Source organism: Fusarium sambucinum, chromosome III, assembly GCF_050947815.1.
Source record: "Fusarium sambucinum isolate potato_lamoka chromosome III, whole genome shotgun sequence".
Lineage (NCBI taxonomy): Eukaryota > Fungi > Ascomycota > Sordariomycetes > Hypocreales > Nectriaceae > Fusarium > Fusarium sambucinum.
In genome coordinates this window covers 5,611,687-5,634,239 of record NC_139292.1, presented here as the reverse complement: position 1 = coordinate 5,634,239, position 22,553 = coordinate 5,611,687, and the positions used below count along the sequence as shown (strand labels likewise).

General features: G+C 48.5%; 10 protein-coding genes across 10 annotated transcripts; 5 read left to right on the top strand and 5 right to left on the bottom strand.

Moving 5' to 3' along the window:
• Positions 1 to 263: 263 nt before the first annotated feature.
• FSST1_012053 (palmitoyltransferase YKT6) lies at positions 264 to 1,137 on the top strand (the record flags this gene model as incomplete). The annotated part of the gene is made up of 5 exons (XM_083235244.1): positions 264 to 284; positions 361 to 443; positions 522 to 604; positions 661 to 1,026; positions 1,097 to 1,137. The coding sequence occupies 5 exons, from the start codon at positions 264 to 266 to the stop codon at positions 1,135 to 1,137; spliced, it is 594 nt and encodes a 197-aa protein (XP_083081749.1).
• Positions 1,138 to 1,823: 686 nt separating this feature from the next.
• FSST1_012052 (uncharacterized protein) lies at positions 1,824 to 3,854 on the bottom strand (the record flags this gene model as incomplete). Its single annotated transcript, XM_083235243.1, has 1 exon — positions 1,824 to 3,854. The coding sequence occupies one exon, from the start codon at positions 3,852 to 3,854 to the stop codon at positions 1,824 to 1,826; it is 2,031 nt and encodes a 676-aa protein (XP_083081748.1).
• Positions 3,855 to 7,926: 4,072 nt separating this feature from the next.
• FSST1_012051 (profilin) lies at positions 7,927 to 8,797 on the top strand (the record flags this gene model as incomplete). Its single annotated transcript, XM_083235242.1, has 5 exons — positions 7,927 to 7,939; positions 8,143 to 8,158; positions 8,260 to 8,344; positions 8,453 to 8,599; positions 8,663 to 8,797. The coding sequence occupies 5 exons, from the start codon at positions 7,927 to 7,929 to the stop codon at positions 8,795 to 8,797; spliced, it is 396 nt and encodes a 131-aa protein (XP_083081747.1).
• A 592-nt stretch (positions 8,798 to 9,389) lies between these two features.
• Positions 9,390 to 10,122, bottom strand: FSST1_012050 (Got1/Sft2-like family-domain-containing protein; the record flags this gene model as incomplete). Its single annotated transcript, XM_083235241.1, has 5 exons — positions 9,390 to 9,686; positions 9,755 to 9,770; positions 9,825 to 9,873; positions 9,957 to 9,983; positions 10,095 to 10,122. 5 exons carry the CDS (start codon positions 10,120 to 10,122, stop codon positions 9,390 to 9,392), a joined length of 417 nt encoding a protein of 138 aa, XP_083081746.1.
• A 972-nt stretch (positions 10,123 to 11,094) lies between these two features.
• FSST1_012049 (YL1 nuclear protein C-terminal domain-containing protein) lies at positions 11,095 to 11,658 on the bottom strand (the record flags this gene model as incomplete). The annotated part of the gene is made up of 1 exon (XM_083235240.1): positions 11,095 to 11,658. The coding sequence occupies one exon, from the start codon at positions 11,656 to 11,658 to the stop codon at positions 11,095 to 11,097; it is 564 nt and encodes a 187-aa protein (XP_083081745.1).
• A 303-nt stretch (positions 11,659 to 11,961) lies between these two features.
• On the top strand, positions 11,962 to 12,394 carry FSST1_012048 (DASH complex subunit Dad4; the record flags this gene model as incomplete). The annotated part of the gene is made up of 5 exons (XM_083235239.1): positions 11,962 to 11,964; positions 12,026 to 12,082; positions 12,133 to 12,177; positions 12,230 to 12,314; positions 12,366 to 12,394. The coding sequence occupies 5 exons, from the start codon at positions 11,962 to 11,964 to the stop codon at positions 12,392 to 12,394; spliced, it is 219 nt and encodes a 72-aa protein (XP_083081744.1).
• Positions 12,395 to 12,959: 565 nt separating this feature from the next.
• Positions 12,960 to 15,380, top strand: FSST1_012047 (actin-related protein ARP5; the record flags this gene model as incomplete). Its single annotated transcript, XM_083235238.1, has 4 exons — positions 12,960 to 13,137; positions 13,208 to 13,528; positions 13,574 to 15,294; positions 15,351 to 15,380. 4 exons carry the CDS (start codon positions 12,960 to 12,962, stop codon positions 15,378 to 15,380), a joined length of 2,250 nt encoding a protein of 749 aa, XP_083081743.1.
• Positions 15,381 to 16,043: 663 nt separating this feature from the next.
• FSST1_012046 (uroporphyrinogen-III synthase HEM4) lies at positions 16,044 to 17,080 on the top strand (the record flags this gene model as incomplete). The annotated part of the gene is made up of 2 exons (XM_083235237.1): positions 16,044 to 16,353; positions 16,422 to 17,080. 2 exons carry the CDS (start codon positions 16,044 to 16,046, stop codon positions 17,078 to 17,080), a joined length of 969 nt encoding a protein of 322 aa, XP_083081742.1.
• Positions 17,081 to 17,429: 349 nt separating this feature from the next.
• FSST1_012045 (oxidative stress response protein Oxr1) lies at positions 17,430 to 18,461 on the bottom strand (the record flags this gene model as incomplete). Its single annotated transcript, XM_083235236.1, has 2 exons — positions 17,430 to 17,885; positions 17,937 to 18,461. The coding sequence occupies 2 exons, from the start codon at positions 18,459 to 18,461 to the stop codon at positions 17,430 to 17,432; spliced, it is 981 nt and encodes a 326-aa protein (XP_083081741.1).
• A 1,236-nt stretch (positions 18,462 to 19,697) lies between these two features.
• On the bottom strand, positions 19,698 to 20,938 carry FSST1_012044 (mitogen activated protein kinase; the record flags this gene model as incomplete). The annotated part of the gene is made up of 4 exons (XM_083235234.1): positions 19,698 to 20,074; positions 20,134 to 20,515; positions 20,572 to 20,767; positions 20,826 to 20,938. 4 exons carry the CDS (start codon positions 20,936 to 20,938, stop codon positions 19,698 to 19,700), a joined length of 1,068 nt encoding a protein of 355 aa, XP_083081740.1.
• Positions 20,939 to 22,553: the final 1,615 nt, after the last annotated feature.

Genomic DNA, 22,553 nt, shown 5'->3' with positions numbered 1-22,553 from the left:
CTAGCCGCCAGTGCGTCCTCACCAGTGCTTCTTGGAACTGTCGGCGACGTGGGGAACATGTGACGCCCCTAAAGTCTAGACAAATCCGGGCTGGGTTACTCGGGCTACTTACGGTGACAGAGGTTTGCAGCATTCAATCAACCCCAGACCTAGAGTATCTACTCCGACTTCCTCATATCTAACTCTTTCATTCCTACTTTCGCCTATTGCGCCCTTCAACCCACTTACAATCCCGTCCTCCCTACAAACTCGGCCAAGCAATCATGAAACTGCATTACATCGGTGTACGCTATCCCCGTGCCCCTCACCGACCGACCGCAACACTCCGTCCAGTTGGGCTAACCAAGCTGCTGCGACCAGGTCCTCCGCAACGAGAGCCAGCCGGCTCATGAGATTGTCGCTGAGAAAGAGCTCAGCAGCTACTCGCGATTCACCCGCAATAAGTCAGTTTCTCCCTTGTCGCCGCGGTCTCCCATCCCGTATCGGCCGGCCCACGAGGACTAACTCGCAAACTTTAACAGCTATGGCGAATTCATGACCCTATTCGCAAAGACCGTCGCCGAGCGCACCCGTCCTGGACAGCGACAGGATGTCGAGGAGCAAGGTATACACGACCCGAACCCTCCCCAGCGTCGCAAGGCTCACATGCGCATTCTACAGACTACACTTTCCACGCCTACGGCCGTACAGAGGGTGTCTGCGGCATCATCATCTCCGACCACCAGTACCCTGCCCTTGTGGCTCACCAACTTCTCAGTAAGGTTGTCGACGAGTTTCTCTCCAAGAACCCCCGCTCCAGCTGGGCAACCGGAACACCCACTCTCGCCATGCCTGAGCTGAAGGAGTACCTCACCAAGTACCAGGATCCCCAGCAGGCTGACAGCATCCTCAAGATCCAGAAGGAGCTGGACGAGACCAAGATTGTTCTCCATAAGACTATTGAGAGTGTGCTACAGCGTGGAGAGAAGATCGACGATCTAGTGGCCAAGAGTGACGGCCTAAGCGCCCAAAGCAAGATGTTTTACCGTACGTCACTGCTTATTCATTATCTTTGGGCCCCCTTGTTTGACAGCAGCGCACTAACTTGTTTCCGCAGAGCAAGCCAAGAAGCAGAACTCTTGCTGTGTTTTGATGTAATGGACCATTTCATTTTTCCTGGCGTTGGACCTGGCTTCTTTTCAGCACATAAGGGATGTCGGCATTGAGATTGGTTATTCGTGTGGCGCAGATACTTCCAATCGTTTATTTAACCCACCATTCACTCACAGAGCCATGTCTTTAAAGCGAATTAGACTTGTCGAAAGGGGGGTACTAGAGGAATTTCATCACGCACTACAGCTGGTGTTTCAAGTTTGAGGAAGATGAAATGACCTCTTTTCATATATACAGTCCAGAATCGGACAACAGTGAAATTACTCACTTATTGCCAAAGCTAACCTAGAAATAAAGGAAAATACAAATCAAGGAGAAAGTGTCTTTCTACTTTGTCAAGAAGAACTCCAATATGCTTTGAAGACCAATTTAGTGTGTCGTCTTCCCATTCAATGTTTCTCCAGCGCCTTGCTGTAACCCGTAATACATAATGCTCCAGCATAGCCATTTTTGGCGTGCTGCTTATACAAATGAAATAGTGTATATGGATGAAGAAGAGGCTGACTCAGGGGAAATGTACCAAGCGGCCCAAACCAGTTGAGACCGCTGTGACAATCGCTACCAGAGCAAAGCAAGTTTCCAAGTGAGTACTGTATGAACTCGTGTTAAGGAAAGTAGAGAAAAGGGTGATATGAAATAACGATAGTAAGTTTCAATGATGAAACAGTGAATTAGGATTCCTCAAAAATAACCATCTCGCTCTTACGATGTGTCTGGTATGTATCGGGAGAATGTGTCAATTCTCGCGGGTTTACCAAGACAGGGGTAGACGACCTGGTCTCGGCCAGGCGTTCGCCCTCCTCAATGGGGATATATCCAGGCCCAGATGTAGCAGGACTGCCATTGCGTCTATGCCTGACACTGGGGTTACTCTTCAGGGGATGCAGCATCTTGCGCTGCTGTTGAGAAACGCTGATCTGGCGGGCGATAGAGATCTCAACAGCATTCCGCAGGGCTTCCTGGGCGTCAGTGCCGGGACTCTTCTTCTTGGGTGACGACAAGGACGAGGAAGGTGAAAATCGCCTTGAAGCCCCCGCGTTAGATGATGTGATCGAAGCAGGGGGCGAGGCCATTTGCCACGACGCTTGGGAGGGAGATGTGTTTCTTCCTTTGGTAATATGAACATCCTTCTCGTCATCTGTGTTTTCAGGAGACACAGGTACTGCTCCAGAGACAGGCGTGTAGGGGGTGTTCTGCCTGGAGAACTTTTCGGGCGAGATGACTGCCCTAGGGGGCGAAGGATGTATCTTTGGAACAAGGCTGATTCTTTCTGCAGTCGTCCCGCTAGGACGTCTGTTGAACTTGGAGACTAAAACAGGCTGGTAGTGTGTAGCCTGTGATGCAAACTTGTCGTGTTGCACTTCTGTGCGTGAGAGTGTAACGACCTGAGCCTTGGCTTCATGGGTTAAGATCTCTGGCGTCTGTACAAAACTGGCTGAGTCGTATGGGGCGGGAGATGTGTTAGCACGGAAGCGAGGGGAAGGCAACGGCTTCATCTGATCTACAGTAGGAACGAAATTCGGCGAGGGCTGTGGCGAGGTTGCTCTCCGTGGACGACGGAAATCTCGATTTTCGGTAATAGCATCCTTGACCATCTTGAGATGATCTAAATTCGCTTGTCGCCGGGCAAGTAGTGAGGAAGCTGGTCCTTGCTGGGGCTGCAGTACACTATTGAACATAACACTATATCGGTCCATCTTAACATCAGGGATTTCGACATCAAGTAGTGACCGAGGGATCGCAGGCATCGGCGGTGGTGAGGAGGGTGGCAGGACTACCCTTTGCGCTCTCTTCTTGTTCGAGTCGCCTCGGAAAGCCCTCAGTGACATCTTACGGCCCATCCCTCCAGATCCAGGCTCTTTTAGCTTTGTCTCCTTTGTTGCCTTGATTTCGTTGATAGCCTTCTCTTTCCCAAGCTTTGACGGCGAAAAAGTGGCCTGGCTCGGTGTTTGTGTAGGTAGTGGTGATTCTTCGATCACCTGTGCTGGCTGAGAAATAGTTGGCTCAGTGTGAGATCGAATAACAATCGGTTTATGTTTTGGTGGCCTTCGTGAACTTGGCTCTCCTGAGACTGATGATGGTAATTCAGAAGAAGTTAATGATGTGGTAGAAGCGTTGCTGTCTGTCAAAGACCGTTGAGGCTTCTCGGGCCTCGTTCCTCGTTTTGACTTTGAACGAAATATACCCCACTTGCGATGCTTTTGATCGTGTTCCTCAACAGGCTCTGGCGCAGGCTTAGGTTCGGATTCTTGTATGGATTCCGGTGCATCAACTGCTGCATTCATAGCCCTGTTTTGCGGGTTCCAGGGCGCCGGCACTGAGTCTCCCATGTGTGATGGACTTCCTATGGCCATACCGACGGCGATTACTCCAACGTCTCCAGTGTCTCCCACAGAATCTGGGGTTGAGGTTCGCACTATAGTCGTTGTTGATAGTGATGAAGTGCGCGGGCTGAGGTCGGGAGATGGAAGTCGGCCATGGATGGGGATGTGAAACGCCGTTACGTTGCCCTGCCTTGAGCTTTTTAGGACGAGAGCAAGGTCGTCTCTGGAAATACGTTTGTTGTCCAAGGAGTGATCAGAAAAGGATTTGCTGTCTGAACGATCGACGGTGAAGCTGCCTCTGCGCTGTAGTAACTGTCGTTGGGAACCGGAGGCCGCTGACACAGTAGCGGCTCTGGAGAGATTTGTAGCATTAGGCATGACTGAAGAGATGTGGTCTCGCAATTATGCGAGGGGGTTCTCTATGCTAATAGGCCGAGTGTTCAGAATAGATTGACTTCAAGCTGAGGGAACATGTAACAGATGAAGAGCACGGCGGAGTGTGTGGGAGATGTTTGCTTGGCTTATAGAGCATGAAAAGAGTCTTTGTTTTGACAGATGGTCCCCTGTATCGAACAGGGTCTGACACAGAATATGGTTCACCAAAGACCAAGCTACCAAGCAAGTTCCCAGGGACCAGGATCCTCTTTAAAAAAGAAGCCCATTTCCATCTGGATGCTTTGAATGGGAGGCGACCCTCGTCTCACAGGGACCACCCCGCCTTTTATGAGGAGCCTATGATATGGAGCGGTTGATGAGAATCGAGACGAATGGGGATAAAAGACCGGCAACCAAGAGGGAATTGTAGCCAAGATGACGATGCAGTTGCAGGGGTGAAATGGAATAAGCGCAAGAGGCAATTTCCATGCTCAAAAGCCTATCCCCGGATTGGTACAAGAGAAGCAACATGAATCAGCTTCTCAGCCAGCCAAAGGGCAGACTCTGGACTCTGGAGGAAACTCATTTCGAGGACCTGGGGGCCCGCGTCTTGGTCCTGGGAAACAGGCTAAAGGCGCATTTGCATTGGTCGCATGTTTGAGATTGATGGGACGGACGGGTTTGGTTCCTGGAAGTCAAATCAAGTCAGAAATCTTTAACACAACCCGGCAATGAATCCATCGATGAGCAAGCAATCAGCAGTCTAAGACTAGGGCCAAACAAGGTCTGACCAGGGTATCCCCTGTTGAGAAGAGTCAATTAGTGGGGTCTACAGATATGTTGTGTGTCAATGAGTGACCCTATCCAATACAATATAAAACCTCGAGGTATATTTAAGTTCATTTGATCAATGCCTAGGTAGGAAGAAGCCGGCTGGCATGAGCGGTTGTTGTTTAGTCGAGATTTGGCGCCCGCTTAGAATCCACTGACTGACCTATAACGCGTTGCGGTTAGTTCCTTCCCTATAGCCGCCGTTCTAACGTTCGATATAGAACAATGTCTCATTCGAATCGGCCAACGCGGCAATCTGTCGCCATTACTAGGGTATTCTCGATGAGTACACACACACACACACACACACACACACTTGGATACTGTAACGGTCAACGCTGATCTCGGACTTACACCCAACCTTGGCAGTCTTTCTCTGTGACAACCAAACCAAACCAAGCAAGACCCGATTCATGTACATGATCCTTCGTCTTGAATCACGGTCAACTGTCACAAAACCATCCCTGCTTCTAATTGCCTCAATTGCACTCTTTCTTACCTGCCTTAGCACCTACTAGGCAGTGGACAACGCTGGAAGGCTACCTACTCTAGGTGCAGGGTCCATCTCACTGTTGTACTTGCATGCAGCTGCTTGACCTCATTTACTGCGCCCTGTATCTCCTTGACAACACCTGCATGATACTTTTAAAGCGTAGTATTGTATGACGCGTGTGTTGTTGGGCTTGGGTTGGTCGGTCTCTCGAAATTAGAGGAGCAGCACATGAAAACATACCCACCCTGTCACAGCCTTGTATGAAACACCCGCACTTTTCAGAGAGCATACTGCAGGCACAAGACAATCTGCAAGCAACTCAGATGCAAGTATCCAAATCAGGATACTAAAGCCACAAATTGCAGAAAGATTTCAGTTGCGTCCCGTCTTCTGGAACTTTTCAGGTGGCGGGCACAGATCGTTATTGTCTGATGCGTATCTGCAAGTGCCTGTTTGATGTCCTTCATCTCATTTACAAGCTTCAGCTCATTTACATCCGGCGCCCATTCAATTTAGGGCTGGGCTCTGATGTCCCCTTGATATTAGCGAGCTGAAGCCCAGGACCAAGGATCTGTGCTCAGTCATGAACTCGGCATACAGTCGCCTAATCGGGACTTCCGGAGTAGTAACGTACTCTGTACACGGTTTAGCTGCGTCACTTTGCTCAGACCAGCGATGAAAGCATTGTCGATGATACTCTGTAATAGAGCGAGCGAATTTCAACAATCATCAAAATCCTCAGGGGCCATTTCTTTGTCCATTCAACTTGACGTTTCACATCATGGCTAGGGTTACCATCAATTCGTCTCAGATTGCTAATTTCCATTTTGTAGCACCAAGTAGCACCAACCGGCACGGGCCAAAGAAGCACCTAGGCTCACACACCCTAGACGACGTTGATGTGCAACCTTGATTTTCCTCTCGCTCTCCTTACCTGTACATCTGGATCTCTTCTGATGCCTCTCTCTAGAGTCGCATTCGTGGTTTCATGGCGCTCATAGCCGATACAAAGACTAGAACAGACACTAATACGAACAAAGGAGAGAGCCGAATACATGTTGATTCCTACGAGCAATATCCGCCCCCCCACCCCCGATGTTATCGGCAATGCTATTACTCTTAATAAAGATCTTAAGAGTTGAAACGTCAAGGATTGATGTGATCCTATGGCTTGAGTATCTCTCCGAAAGTTTTGCTGCGGACCCGTTCAGTCTGGGTGTTGGCAAAAACAAAACAAAGTGCTGTCGATAAGCAATATCATTCTGGCGTGCGCCTCGACCAGAAAACGTCGTTTGCTCTTTCACTTCCGGGTGGCCTTCTCTATCGGAAACTTTGTAAGAACCTAATCATCTGGTCAGTGCTGGCCTCTTATGCAAAGCCCAAGTATTGGCCATTATGGTATCCGTTACATGGCGTGTATGCTCAAGTGGGATACTCCCGCGTGTGCGATTACATTAATCTCCGCGTTGGATATATATTAGACATCCGGCGAGTGTACAATGTATATCCGTTAGAGATACAACACGCCACCGTTCCTCTAGTTCGATATAGAATGTCACAAATACAACATATTTCCATTGACTATACCTAGTAGTTACCGAAGACCCAATGCTCCACCTGCCTTCAGGTAGGTCAAAGATGCCATCTAAACATTAAGTGCATGCAGGAGGAACGCTTGGTAAGATCGGGTATACGTTGCAGAGAGGTCTGAACTGTGTTTTGGATATGTTATTTGTCTATCTTGACTAAGCGAAAACCCTAGTTTCATACATCATATGTTATCTGAGCTTGTAAATAATAGTAACAAACCGTACGATCGAGATGAATATCGCAAACTGATAATGTGACCATGGAGGGCCTATGCTTCATCTTCTTCACCGTATACACATGTTATCAACTAGGTATACGAGACCTAGTCTGTTTGTCCAAGCATGTGGATATATCCAGTCGTTGCGAATAAATTGCTGCCTTTGATAAGCTCGGTTCTTGTAGAACCCAAAATTAGAAGCAATCACAACTCATCCTCAGGTACGATCAGCCATTCGTTGATGATTTTTGGCAGATGTCCCATCCACACAAGCGGGCCGCCTGAGTTCCCGTAGCTCTAACGCCAACAGAGTGAGTTGACCACCGCAAGACCTGTTCAAATGACGTCCATCAGATAGCCCCAAGTTAATTTACTACGTAAACAGTGATTGTTTTATTAGTGTCTAGTACCCAGGTATAGGTTAGGCGTATTTGCTCAGTTGAGCCTCAATCTGTAACTACTAAGGTAACAAGGTATTTGTGTCAACGAATTATTTATACCTAAAATAGCCATCAACAAGGAAGTACACAGTTTAATACAGATATGAAAAGACAAGAAGAACGACAAAAAACAAAGCGTGACATGGGAGCTGTTGATCATGCTGCCGACCGACACATCTGAGAACCGTTGGGTTCAAAGTATAGGGTACAAGGTCCCACCACTAACGAGGTGTCACCGACTAAAGTATCCAATACTCATTGGATAGCATTGGAGCTCGATAACATTTTTGGCGGGGACTGATGGACGCCTGGAGGGGCAAAGCTCCAAAAGAATCACCACATCAGACCGACGGCGGGGAACAACAGTCAAAGCAGTTGACAACCTCCCCCGCCAAAACAAACCTCACCTACCTTACTTTTATACCTCCCCGACCTAGATCTAAACTTTTGCAACCTTTCAGACTCTTAACAAACTCGCTCCTATACCCTCACACATCATCCATCATGTCGTGGCAAGGTCAGTACTATTTATCTTCTTCCCTTTTACATTCTATAATCACGGTCACGTTCCTGATTTTCCCCTACCCCTCCTCATCCGCCCCTCCATGCACCGACTGATGTTTGGTCTTGTTACTCATCACCGCCTCAAAATAATTCTCTGCCTCAAACTCAACTCGAAATCCGGATAAATGGATAAGAAAGATAGCTAACATGATATAGCATACATCGACTCAAGGTACGTTTTCCCTAAATATCCCAAACACAGCTAGGAGCAATCATCATGGTTCTCCTGTCGGCGCGAATACCGAGCGAATGCTGACAATATCTTCACAACAGCCTCGTCGGCTCCGGTCACATCGACAAGGGCGCCATTATCAGCGCCGCTGGCGACAGCGTTTGGGCTGCCTCTTCCGACCTCCAGGTATATAGAACAAAATCCCTTCTCACCGACACGACTCGCCGAAGCGAAGGACGACCCCTGCGTCGATGATCAAAGAACGTTCCTGACTGACTTACGACCCCACTATAGCTCAAGCCTGAAGAGATGAAGGCCATCTCCGCCATTGTTGGCGGTGACACCAAGGCCAAGGACAAGGCCTTTGCCGAAGGTCTCTACATCGCCGGTGAGCGATATGTTATGGCCCGGGCTGAGGGTCGAAGTATCTACGCTCGATTGGTACGATATCCACATCACCATCTTTCTGCCCCTTGACACACCCCACTGACATTTCAACAATAGGGTCGTTCCGGTGTCGCTGTCGCAAAGACCAACCAGGCCATCGTCGTCGGCCACCACGGCGAGGCCCAGGTCGCCGGTAACGCCACCTCTACCGTCGAGGGTCTCGCCGACTACCTCATCAAGTCGAACTACTAGATATTGGTCGGTGTGCAAAGCAAGGCGAAGAAGGATTTTTGGGCGGAATTATCTGTCAGAAGCATCATAAAAAACGCTGTATGTCCGTAGACCGGATAGTCAACGCAGCTGTAACGAGCTTATGCCAAGAGGAGCGAGCGCCTTTGTTTTTAGAACACTGGGGCTGAGCTTCAAGCTTGAGTGTATGTGTGTATTTGGAGGACATTTCCCCGACCAGAAATTGGTCAACATAGTTTGTTTCTACTGCATGATTCAGCATCTGGGCAATTCCATCGCCGCCCGGATCCCGTTTTCCGTATGCCAGATTTGAGAGATAGTAGAAAAGATCTCAGACGTCATCCATATTGACTTTCCATTACAACTAACTTACATCCGTTCTGCGCCTTCCCCGTCTCATTGTAACAAGTACATTGCTTTCGTCCATAAAAGTGTCGTGATAATTCTTTATGTCATTAACGCCTATTCCAAGCTTGTATGGTCCTCTAAACTTCGTCTCTCATGTCCACGAAGACATGCAGCTCTCGAGTCTTTCACATAATACAGCCCCTCGTTCAAACAGCTTGCACCATCAAGTTTCTGCTGGAACTTCATGCTAGACAGGGAGCTCCGCGTTTCGTCTTCCAAGACCTATTCTGTCGACAATCATTCCGATATAGGGTCCCACAACAGGCAAGCCTCGCGCGAAGCCGGCAATCGTCCCTAGGAAATCTCCAAACAAGACAACTATACCGTACGCTTCCACAAGGAACCCGATAAAGGTCCACTTCATGAAGATAAGTATCAAGCCCAGGAAGAACGCCGCCGTACCCTTTGCTTTCTGTTTGCGAGCGAAGAAGAGAAGAGTCTTTTGAGGTCCAATGATGATGGTCAAGCCGATGAGGAAGAGAATCTATCCGTTCGATGGTCGTGTTAGCAATCGCTCGTTCGGTGGGATACAAGGTGTGGAGGTCGTCATACGTTTCCCATAGCAAGCCTGGAAAGCAAGTTAGTAAAAAGTCGTTCATAATGGGCACGGGTGAATTCCTACATAGATCGATCAAAGAAGAGCATAACACCTCCTATCAGGAAGAAACCTCCTGCGAAACCATCAGTTTCCATAGTTCATGATGCGCCGCGCCTATAGAGCAAGCTATGCGCATGCCCATGTATGTATACATACCGCCGGAGCAAAAGACAACTCCAATTTCTATCGAGAACAATCAGCTTCTGTGCATACCGAGCGTCACGTCCATCCAAGCATAGCTTCACCGTGGACTTATTGCAGCTCAAGTGCAGGGGGTAAGCTAAGCGCACATACTTTGGGTATCTGTCAACCACATCGACATCTTGGCGGTTTAAGAGTTGTACAGATAGGGCCTTGATTCGATAAAAACCGCAGCAGTGGAGTGGCCGATAGAAAATGTACACACTGTAGAAGCTCAATGGATAGAGGTGAAATTGGGTGTAGGGAGAAACGACAAAGGCCAAATTACTCGAACGTTGCCTTTTTTCGTCACCAGTTCCCTTGGAGGACAGGACACGTTCCAGGGGTTTGTATAGGTAGGTAGTGTAAACGGTGATTGACAGGGCTGTGCCAAAGAGGGCCTAGAGGATGCCTAAGAGGCCAGGAGCTATCGCGTGTCTTATTGGTTGCGTTTGTCGAAAGTGGGTGAGCGTGGGACTGTCTTCAAATTCTGCTGGAACACCGATTTAAAAGAATCGCATCGTTCTTCATCTCACTTTTAATTTGCAGAATAAACTCTCAACCAGCAGGTTTCCACTCTGAAGCATTCCGATTTCAAGTGCTATATAGAGTTGGGAGCGTGTTGTTTCTCACCGATATGTTTTAAGTTTGATAGAGAAACACCACAGATCGAAGAAACAGCATTCACGTTGGATTCATTCTATTGCTATACACATTTATCTGGACAGATCGCCTCATCTGTCCCTGCCGCGACGGCCAGCGGCGTTATTCGCCCTGGCAACTGAGATACGTTTCTTCTCCATACGTTCTCGGTAATCTGTCGACTTAGGCAGAGAACAAAGCTTAACATGATCACGATTAAGCCGGAGCGTCAATTGCCATCCCTTGGCTGAAAGGCCTAGGGTGCATAGTTGGGGCTTGACTTTGTTGGTCGGACATTTTTTTCTCGTACTCTATTAAGTGGTATCTCTGTATAACGCGCGTGTGTATGTATGCCTGGTAATTCCGTACATTTGTTGGCGAGAACGAAGCCGTCTCATCTGCTTCCTTGATGTTGTAGTTTTTCATTTTCATCAATTCATTACATGGGTATAACCTGCTCAAAAGACTGCGATCATTTGAGAACCGTATGGGCACCACGAGCCTCCAGAATCTGCTCGGTAGCGCTCTGTGGTAGCGTTCTGATGAGACCAAACACCTCCCTGTTGTGGTAGCGTAGCCGTGTCTTGGGATCAAGATACGGTGCGGGCAGTCCTGTCACGTCACAGTAGTGCTTGTTGTGTGCGAGTGATGGCGCAGACTCGATGTTTGTGTATGTGGCAGTGGGCGCTGAAGGACCGCCTGGCTTGAGGCTCTTCTCAAGTACAAGCTTGGACAAGCTTCGCGATGCTTGCGCAAGATTCGGGGGCTCCTTGCCGCTCTCGGTGGCTGGTGTGCTGGTACCGCTGGTTGAGAGTCCATCGTTGTCGGCTGGGGTGGCGATACCGCTCGCGTCCATTGGCGTGCCTAGAGCAGAAGCTTCTCTTCGGGAAGCATCACCAACTATGGCCTTCAAGTTCTTGTTTCTGCGTTGGTTGGGCTTCCATGATGGACTACGGAAGTTCTTGTGGATGGAGTGGATGTCGAGCTTCTCTATAAGCTGTTGGTGGACGATCTGCGCCTCGGTCGGAGCGGCCATTGTGGTTTTCTGTTTGGTAAGGTATTATATGTGAGAAATGATTTCAGTAGTCGAGTTTGACGTTGTAATTACTTAATGCCTCTGGTTTGTGATAGAAAGGTCGACAGTATTAGAGTATAGCGTCTGGTGTCGCAAGCTACGAGCTTATCGCGTTGTCGTAGATTCTGCCGCGTTCCACCGCGTTCCTTATACTGTAGTTGGGGAATGCTTCACAACCCAAGTGGGCGTAAAGTAAACAGAGGACTCCACTACGCCTTGCTCACCATACCTATTGACACGGGAGAATATCACCAAACAGCCGAAATGGTAGGGCTCCTATGTGGAATCACAGTAAACTTATATGTTACCCTGTCTAACTTGTATGTAGGAGAGTCCTCACGAGCACCAGCAGAACCTACTGCTTTCACGTATCATTACCAACGTTGTATGTTTGTTCGAGATGAAGTCAGTCTGGAATGTCCTAACAATGGGCAGGAGAAGCTTAATGAGGCTGTTATTGTGATGAACAAGAGTCTTCAGGTTGGTAGATTATTCTGATCATTTTACATGACACACTCATAATTCGTTCTAGGATATCAACATCCAGAATATGAATGTCGAGTTGGTAGCTCAAATGTTCAAGAACTACCAATCGAATGTTTTATTCCACCTAGAAGGTGAGTTTAACGTTGGATGGTTTGTAGGTTGATGCTAATGTCTGTTGATAGCCACGGACAACTTGAAGCCCCCGAATTAAACACCTGCATGGGGACATGCGATTGGAGTTCTTCGGTATTCGTTAGGTGCATGGTTTAGTATGAGTTGATGAATTGTCTCTGGCTTCTTCATAATTATCGACCAAGACCTGAATGAATGATCCATATTGTTATAGTAACTCTTGTATGTTTTGACAACGTTCGTTGTTGTTTGACCGCCAAACCTCATGACTTCCCTATTGTATAGATACTATCGCGGCTTAGTTAATTATGGCCATTCAGTTTTTTACTTGATGACCGCCGAACTATAGACAAATATCAAGCCATGGGGTAGCCAGTGAATCTTCTGGGCATAGATTGCTCTTCTATATCTTGTGGCACTGCGAAAGTGGATACCTGCTGTTGTATGTCACGACCCTTGATCAGCCTTGTAGCTTCGTACAGTATATTCTCGACCTTCCAACAACTAAGCTCAATCAACTTGCGCCGACAAAAATTGGCCACTGAAGTCAGGCACTGACTTGACTTTTACTTTCTTTTTTCCTCCGCCATGATTTTTTACTCTCGCACATAATCTACATCATACCATCCTCGACCAACACAACCATGGCTCCCTCGGCCATCGACGAGCCTGCAATCAAGGCGCCTGAACAAAAGACATACCCTCCCGCCCAGATTTTTCCCGTTACGGAGACGCGGTTCGAGAACTATATAGAGCCATCAAAGGATGGAAGGGAACGCGCGATAAAGCAACCCGAAAGCTCAGCCATCGTTATTGACAATGGTAAGTTGGGAGCGCAGCGCAGCGCAGCGCAAGGGGCTTGCGACAATCATGGATTGACAGTTATTCTCAGGATCCTCCACCGTGCGCGCCGGCTGGTCATTCGAGTCGAAGCCGAGATTCAGTATCCCGCCTATAATGGCTAAGTACCGCGACCGAAAGCTGGGCAAGACATTCTCTTTTGCTGGATCTGACTGTTACGCCGATACAACCGCGCGTGGCCATATCAGAAGTGCTTTTGAAGCTGGAACAGGAATTGTCAGCAACTGGGATGTGATGGAGCATGTGCTGGATTACATCTTTCTTAAGTTGGGCATGAACGATGCAGATGGCGCCATTGAGGTCCCAATTGTCATGACGGAGGCTGTTGCCAATTTGCCATATTCAAGAAAGTGTGAGTGAGTCAGTCTGACTACCAAAGCATTGACTGACTTTTTAGCTATGACTGAGATTATCTTCGAATGCTACGGCGCGCCTTCACTGGCTTACGGAATCGATTCCCTCTTTTCATACAGACACAACAAGGGCAAGACTGGTCTCGTGGTCTCGTCGTCATACACATCGACCCATGTCATTCCTGTGTATAACAACAAGGCTTTGCTTGGTCAAGCCACACGATTGAATTGGGGGGGTTACCACAACGCTGAATACCTCTTAAAGCTGCTTCGACTCAAATACCCGGCTTTCACCGGCAAGACCAACGTTTCACAAGCAGAACACATGCTACACGACCATGGATATGTGTCCCAAGACTACGACGATGAACTCGCCAGCTACCTTGAATGGAAAGGGCTAGAGGACCGCGATATTGTTATGCAATACCCCTACACAGAAGTCGTGGTTGAGCAAAAGACCGAGGAAGAGCTAGCAAAGATAGCAGAACGCAAGAAAGAAAGTGGACGAAGACTACAACAACAGGCGGCCAAGATGCGTTTGGAGAAGCTCATGAAGAAGGAGCAGGATCTGGAATACTACAAGAATCTTCAGAAAAACATCACTGATGTGACAAAGAAGGAACTCAGACGACAGCTGGATAGCAACGACATCAAGGATGAGAACCAGTTGGAAAAGATCATCAAAGACTTGGAAAAAGCTGTCAGGAAGGCCCGAACAAAGGATGTTGGTGGCGATCCCGAAGAGGAACAAGAGCAGCCCAACTTTGATCTTCTTGATATCCCTGATGACCAGCTCGATGATGCCCAGATCAAACAGAAACGCCAACAACGATTACTCAAGTCAAATCACGAGGCTCGTGCGCGCGCAAAGGCTGAGAAGGAGGCGGAGAAGGCGCGAGTCATTGAGGGAGAGCGTGCAGATACTGAGAGACGAGAGAATGACTTGGAGAACTGGCTCGAAGAGAAGCGTCAACGACGAGCGGAGACACTGCAGAAGATGAAGGAACGCGAGCGTCTTAAGCAGGACCTGGGCAACCGAAAATCTCTTGCTTCCCAAATTCGTATGAAGAACATTGCCAACTTAGCTTCAGACGCTCCGACCAAAAAGCGACGTCGTGGCGGTGACGATGACAACTTTGGCGCAGACGATGATGACTGGGGAGTCTATCGTCAAATTGCCGTGGGTGACAACAGTGATGATGAGCATGAGGAGGAGGATCTCAACTCAACACTCAAGTCACTAGAACAAGACCTTTTGCGTTATGATCCCGACTTTGATTACGAGCATACTCATGAGGCTCAGTCCGACTGGTCCAAATCTCTACTGCACGCCTTTGCACGAGGCCCCCGACCCTTCGATCCCTCTTCACAAGCCGAGCTTAACCAAATTCACCTCAACGTTGAGCGTATTCGCGTCCCCGAAGTTGTTTTCCGCCCCTCTATTGCAGGTGTGGACCAGTCGGGTATCATTGATATCGCCGGTGACATTCTTAGCCAGCGTCTGGGCAATTTTCCCAACCGAGATGATTTCCTACGCGATGTCTTCTTGACAGGTGGCAACACTCTTTTCAAGAATTTTGATGATCGCGTTCGCGATGGTCTGCGCTCTCTTCTCCCCGCCGACTCACCCTTGATTGTGCGTCGTGCCGAAGACGCCCTACTGGATGCTTGGAAGGGTGCTGCAGGGTGGGTTGGAACGCCTGCTTGGAAGACGGCAAAGATTTCAAGGGAGGAATACCAAGAAAAAGGGCCGGAGTATATCAAGGTAAGTCTCTTCCGGTTACATATAGAGCTTCCCCCCTTACTAACAGCTTATCACAGGAACACGACATGGGTAATTCTTATGCGTAGATTATGCTGTGATGGAGGACACACGAAGTCAAAAGCGGGCGGGGTTGTTACGCGGTAGATTGAGATTCTCTAGTTTGCATGTTATCAAGCAAAGATTGCTTGTTCATATGGAAAGAAATGTATATTGGACAATTGGGCTACCATAGTCCAAAGGTTAAGCGTCATAGAACCAGTGGCTTTTTATCTTGTTTTAATCGAAGCAGCAATCGTCGTGCTTAAAGATATCTTCATCCAGACATCCAGCCTGGCAACCCAGATAATCCTATCATGCAGTTACGTATTGATTGAATCTCGTGCGTGATGGTCCTCTCAAAGATACAAGTACGGTACTCATGGGACATCTTGGTCCTATAGTCTTGTAGAATGTAAAGAATAATTTGCTGTCTCGAAATTAAAGTGAATTGCTATGACCGCTTGAAGTCAACTGCCGTTCTCTGGTTCTTTATCGATAAAACTGTGCGCGCGCCCACTTTCTCCATGAGCCCCTCACCTCCCGAGTCTCCGAAAGTCGCTGATCTCTCCATCTCATGATCTTTCTTTCAACTTCCATTGGGAGCTACCCACCAATTCTTGTCGCTCTAAATAACTTGTGAACAGTGTCTCCAAACGCACGCAAGCTCACATTTGAATAAGCAGCAACCCCATCCAAAGTTCAAAGTCATCATGACTTCCATGGATCCGGCTACGGAGCAAACCTCAAGGATACCCGTTCTTCTGCTCAAGACGAGATCGAGTCCCGGTGATTCGTATGAAGACCTCTTCTCAGAAACCAGCGCCAATGGAATTGGCTTTGCGCCTCAGTTTGTCCCGGTACTATTGCATCAGTTCCATGGCGAGGGTATGAAGGAGGTAGCAGCGCTACTTCGTGAGCGTCGCATTGGAAACCAGGAACGCCATGAATATGGCGGCTTGATCTTTACGTCGCAAAGAGCAGTTGAAGCATTTGTGAAACTTGTCGAAGATGGCAAAGCCGGTGCGTCATGATGTTAAGCTATTGTCTCACCAGAAAAGCCAAGACTAATGTTATGCATCATGCGACAGAGGACACCGTAGATCCCTCAGAAACAACATCATGGCCTCACCTTCAAAACGTCCCTGTCTACAGCGTTGGCCCTGCCACAACACGCGCCCTCGCTGCCGTCCCCCAGGACCCTCCACTCCAAGTCTTCGGCAGCCACACGGGCAACGGTGCCGCCCTGGCTCCCTACATTCTCGCCCACTATTATGAATGGTACCACGACCAAGCCCGTCCTACCCTCCCACCACTACTCTTCCTAGTCGGAGAGACTCGCCGCGACATTATCCCCAAGACTCTACAGGATGGCGCCCTGCCCGACACAGAGCGCATCCGAGTTAACGAGTCGGTCGTTTACGGAACGGGCGTCATGGAGAGCTTCCCCGTTGATCTGCGCCGGGTCCTTGCCGAGACGCGCGAAGATCCGGTCCGCTGGATCGTGGTATTTTCCCCTACGGGATGCGACAGCATGCTCCGGGTCATGGGTATTTTGGATGCTGAGACAAACAAGGTGCATAAAGGATACAAGCGGGACGGCAAGACTTTTATTGCGACTATTGGACCTACCACGAGAGATCATCTGCTATCGTTTGGCTTTGAGCCAGACGTATGCGCCGAGTCCCCTACACCGCAGGGTGTATTGGACGGTATACATGAGTTTACGGCGAAGAGGAGGCAGGGCTGAAATTTGGTTTCAATAAAACAGAATCATGTATCGAGTGGAGTATCGAGTGGATGTGTAATATTGAGGTTGCAAAAGCCAACGTTACTGTAAAGAGTCGGGAGTGTCTCCGGGTATCATTCATTTATCATTCATTTCTGCAGATCCTCCGCTGGATATCTTTCTCTCATATCTTCTATCCTTTATTACCAGGAGGCCTCGTCCAGTCCGTATTTACGTTGCCTTTTGTCGGTACATACGTTGCTTTCCCCTTGCCGTATACCACAATACTGAGGAAAGACCAAAGCCGTCATGCCTATTTCATTTCAGAACACCGAGCACCGTGCAAACAGCTCAAGCCAGAATATCATCATCATACGCCCATAACCCAGAGCTCTACGCCAATGACCCCGAATTTGGTTCCCTCATCACTCAGCGGCTCGTTTCCGTACGTCTCGCACCTGGAGCTGTGCCCAACTTCTAGTCCATTGTCTAACCAGAGTCCATAGTGCCCACCGCCTGATCCGACGCTCAGAAAGCCCGTTTCGCAATTAATGCAAAAATCATTCAACCCACTGTATGGAAATGCTTTAAATCGCACCGCTTCGCTGGGTGTAGGTGAAGGTGCGCGGGAGTGTGTGGGCGTGTTGGTTTCTGACGAAGGTGGCGGTGGAGCGAGCGTTGTGTTTCGAGAGTTGAGGTTCGTCGTATCGGCTGACGGAGGCGGCGGGAGAGGTGTAATAGTTGAAGCTCGCCAGAGGAAGCACTCGCCGTTGCCAAAATATGTATGCGCAGGATGAGGATATTCGGAAAGATATGCGCCAAAGACCTGATCATGTTAGTTAACAGAAAACGTCATATCATCTCACTCTATACGCACCCCTCCTTCAAGATCCTTGACAACAAGGACAAAACCCGCTCGCTTGCCCTCGAATTGCCGGCATCGTTGGTACAGCGTCGCTAAGCTCGCGCCGTCTTGTTCGAGGCTGTAAATAAGATGCCAATCGTCGACGATGCGCAAGCGCTCTGGGACCATGGTGCGAATTTCCTCCGCCACCGCGGCGCTCAGCAACTTGGCTGAGGATGGTGTTCCCTGGCGATAACCATGAAGAATAAGAGGATCGAGCGGCGGAGGACGCATGGGACTGGCTGTACGGCGCACGGGAGAGAAGACGCCGTTTATACCGTCCTTTGTGCCGTGACCATTGCCGTTGTGAAAGTTGAAGTTGTCGTCATAGGCGGTGTCGGCCTGGCTGGGGAACGAACCCTCACTAGAGAAGCGGCGGATGAGTCCAGTCCACATGTTGGTAATGTACGAAGCAGAAGCGCGATTGGAGTTAACAGGCGTACCAGCGCCGGAGGATTCGGGTGTTTCGGGGGAGTCGTTGCAGTCCGAAAAGCTCATAACGGTTACAGAATGCCTGTCTGTAGGTATGTACTTTGGTCCAAGGCTGTATGCAATAGTTGTGTAATGCAGAATAGAAAAACTAGGAAGCGAAAGAGATACACATAGATAAAATAAACAGGATGTTTGACAATCTTTGGATAAGAGAATAGAGGTTGAATAGAAATCCTGGAGTAGTAGTTCAAAGGGAGGAGAAAACACAAACGGTTTTTTATATGGTGGTGCTTAGATCTGAGACATTGAAGAGTGTAAAATGATAAAGTGCATGGAATGGACATGAATGGCTCTGACGCAGCTTCACTTGGAGCCGGTGGAGCTAGATATAGCGGGGTCAACGCCTACAAGGAGACGTTGTGAAGGTAGGTAATCAAAAAGCCTGATTATGACATTCAATGCACTGACTCCAACGCCTCCAAATGCAATGCATTGATTCGGCATCTTTCAGGCAGCAACCGTGGCAATTCGTGCAATGGATACCTGTCCGGTACTCTGTATGGGTTTTGAACAAAGAGAGCTTACAACTGATTGCGCGGTGATTCATAAGCCCTTCCATGTGTCTGGTCTCTTCCACTGGCTGCAGCCACCTGTGCGTACATAGTACACGCTGGCAAACTTCCTGATCGTCATCAGATTAGAGCCTCAATCATCAAGCACTAGCTCGTTCTGTCTAGTAGCATGTCACCACCGCTGAGGCCTGGGATGGGTCTAGACCTTTGATCTGTGGATAGCACTGAAAGTCTTGGACTGTCACGTTGCGAACATGAATGGCCAATAGTGGCAAGTAAAGAAATGAGCCAAGCGAATGCATAGGTAGTACCGTCATCAGGAGATATGCGGTGTTTGCCGTACTGTCGACCGACTGACTTGTAACTACTAACTTGACTTGCACCCCGTCATTTGCATAGAGCCACCAATGTACAAATAAACACTTATTATGAATTTTTCTTTTGGGATATAACAACTAGTAAGAAATGGTTGCAATGTGCAATTCATGAAATCATCTTTATCACCCATCTGGATCTCAGTCTCTATTTCATATCTTCGATCCTGTTTCCTCACATTTAACCACTCCTATCAGCAAGATTGACAAAAGACTCATGCCAGATACATGATATGTAGAATAAACTCGACCGGTAATTCTGCATGCGCTTGCTTGCTTGTGTGCCCATAGGTATGTGATGTGGTCTATTTGACATCCCCAAATTCGCAGGCCATCTTTTTCCAGAGTCTCCGCGTTTACCTCATGATCTCCTGGTAGATCAACTGCTTCAACTGCTCCTTGCTCAGGTTGTCCTTGTGCTTATCAAAGTCGAAGAACTCTTCGGGGATTGGGGGCGCTGTTGGCTCGTCCTCAGGGTCGTGGTAAGGCTCGAGGTATGGGTGCTTCAGAGCTTCCTCCACAGTAATGCGCTTAACAGGGTTGAATGCGAGGAGCTTCTCGAGCAGGTCAAGGGCCAGATCCGACGTCTTTGGGAATAGAGTTCGGAAGGGAACCTTCTTCTTGAAGGGGAGCGATCGGATGTATTCTCGAGCACGGCGCGACTTGATTCCGTAGTAATCTTCCATTGTAGGTGTGCCCAACACATCCAGAATAAGAGTCAACTGGTGGTGGTCTAGTGGCACAGCAGTCAGTAAACATATCTAACAGCATCGCGAAGCAGTGGCCACTTACAATCCTTTCCTGGGAAAAGAGGTTTGCCGCTGAGCATCTCAGCGAGGATACAGCCGACCGACCAGACATCGATAGCCTTGGTGTACTCCTTGAAAGTCAACATGATCTCGGGCGCACGGTACCATCGAGTAGCGACGTATTCGGTCATGAAACCAGAGTTGTCCTCTTGAGAGGCAGCGGATCGTGCAAGACCAAAATCGCAGACCTTGAGATCACAGTTGGCGTTGAGAAGGAGGTTAGAAGGCTTCAAGTCTCGGTGCAGCACATTGGCTGAGTGCATCGCCTTGAGTGCCCGGAGTGTCTGGTAAATGAAGTACTGGCAGTGGTCGTCAGAAAGATCCTGTGTACGAATGACACGGTGCATATCCGTCTCCATCAGCTCCTGCAGTATTCGTTAGCGTGCTGATTTTGCTGTGACAAAACAGTGGTATTTCGAACCTGGATCAGATAGACTTCCTGAAATGACTCGTAACTTCGGGGCTTCTGAATGTCGAGAATGGAAATGATGTTCTCATGGTTAAAGTATCTCAGCAGCTTCATCTCTCGCAGAGTTCTTAGGCAGAACATGGAGTGATCGAAAGGAGTGATCTTCTTGATGGCGACCTTTTGGCCCGAGGGCTTGTGAATGGCGGAACTAAACAAGTGTCAGCATTTGAGGGATTTCACAGACGTGACAGGAAGCAAAAACATACCAGACAACACCATAAGCGCCCTCACCGACCACATCTTGGATATCATATTGCTCGCTCACGTTGAAGGAGATCTTGCGGGACCCCGCAGCGTTAGGGGGGTTCGATCGAGACATGGTCGCTGTGGTGGATGTGATGAGGATGAGGAGAAGGAGTAAAGATTGTAATAAGAAAAATGGCGAGCGTGCGACCGAAAAGTAAAGACAGAAGGCGCGAAAGGATTGCGCAGTCAATCGATCGGTCGGTCGGTCGGTCGAGAAGTTGTTGGAATAGAACAGAGTCAAAGAGGAACCAGCCAAGACTTAGACTCCTTTGTTCGCACGCAGCCGACGCTGATTAAGGATGATTTGAGGGGAGGGGTCGAGTTAAGTAGTACCTAGGTACTGGTATCCGTACTGGTGCAGCTGGTAGTGGCACTAAAGCTCCACCTTGTAGGTACAAATAGTATGGAGGCTTTTGACGGGACGGAGGAATCTTTATAGTTGATTGGGGGAGATGAGAGGCTGAAGGTGGCAGGGGAGGTATTAAGATATAGTAGAAAGTACAAAAAGAAGGGTCGTTGATATTCGCTTGGATCAAGCAACGTCAAAGAAACAGTAGATAAAGCTTGGTCTTAAGTGAAAGTAGGTATGGAAGGTAGGAACAAAGAGTTCCGCTCGGGCCGTGCTGTCGCTGATTCAAATAGTCTGGTCCGCGGGGCAAAAGCAGGCTAGCGTGAGGTGGTAGAGGCCCAAGTTTCAGTCGGTTCGGTGTCGTGACGGTGAGTATAGGTAAGAATAGGTAAGGATACAACAAGCACGGTCTTTGGTGATGGAGAATCCAACTCTCTCTTTTGTCAAAGGACAGGACGGCTTCACCTTCCGGGGATCTAGCTCCAGTCCAAGGCTGGTCTGGGCTTATTGCAGGTATTGAAGAATGGACAAGGAAAGGTTTTTAAAACAAGACAGGTTGGATATGAAACAGGGCGAAAAAGACAAGACTGTAAGACAAGAATAAGAGCAACAGGCAACTAATAAGGGAAATGCAATTCAACATATTCCAGTGCAGGCAGTACTATACAATAAACAATGTGTGAGTCTTTTTCTTGACCAGTCATCTGATTCATCTGTCCATCTATTTTCTACCAACTGGGCTGATGGCTGCTAAGTTTGATGTGATCAAGATAGCTGGGCGGCTAAGAACCAACAACTACTTGCCAACAGCCGACTAGATGTGCCACTCAAGCTTACCCACCAGGTAGCAATGGACAATAAAAGATTTCGAAGTTTAACTAAGCCTAGACAAGAGCTCGTCCTTGAATTGTCTTTCTCTTGGCTGATTTTGAAGCCTTGTAGGGAATGTCAACGCCAAGGGAGGACGAATCCTGGGTCACAGGACGAAACAATACCTCTCATCTACAACAGTGAACCCTAGATCCAGTCTAGACCCCAGATGGGAGACTAATGATCTTCAGGATATCCATAGAGGGGCACTAAGAAAGACAACGAAGGCCTCGTACAACAGTCAACTCAATTGAGGTGTAGAACAACGGACGAAATTAAATACCACATACAACCTGAAGATTAATACCACAATTATAAGTCTACAGGATTGTTCGCCTATGGATAAACAAACTTAACAGCTTGACTTATAGAGACTAACGACCAGGGGACGAAAGTAAAGGGAACATGGTGGGGTGAAGAACAACCTACTGTTTGAGTTTGTTAGGGGCGGACGGGACGGCCAGCTTCC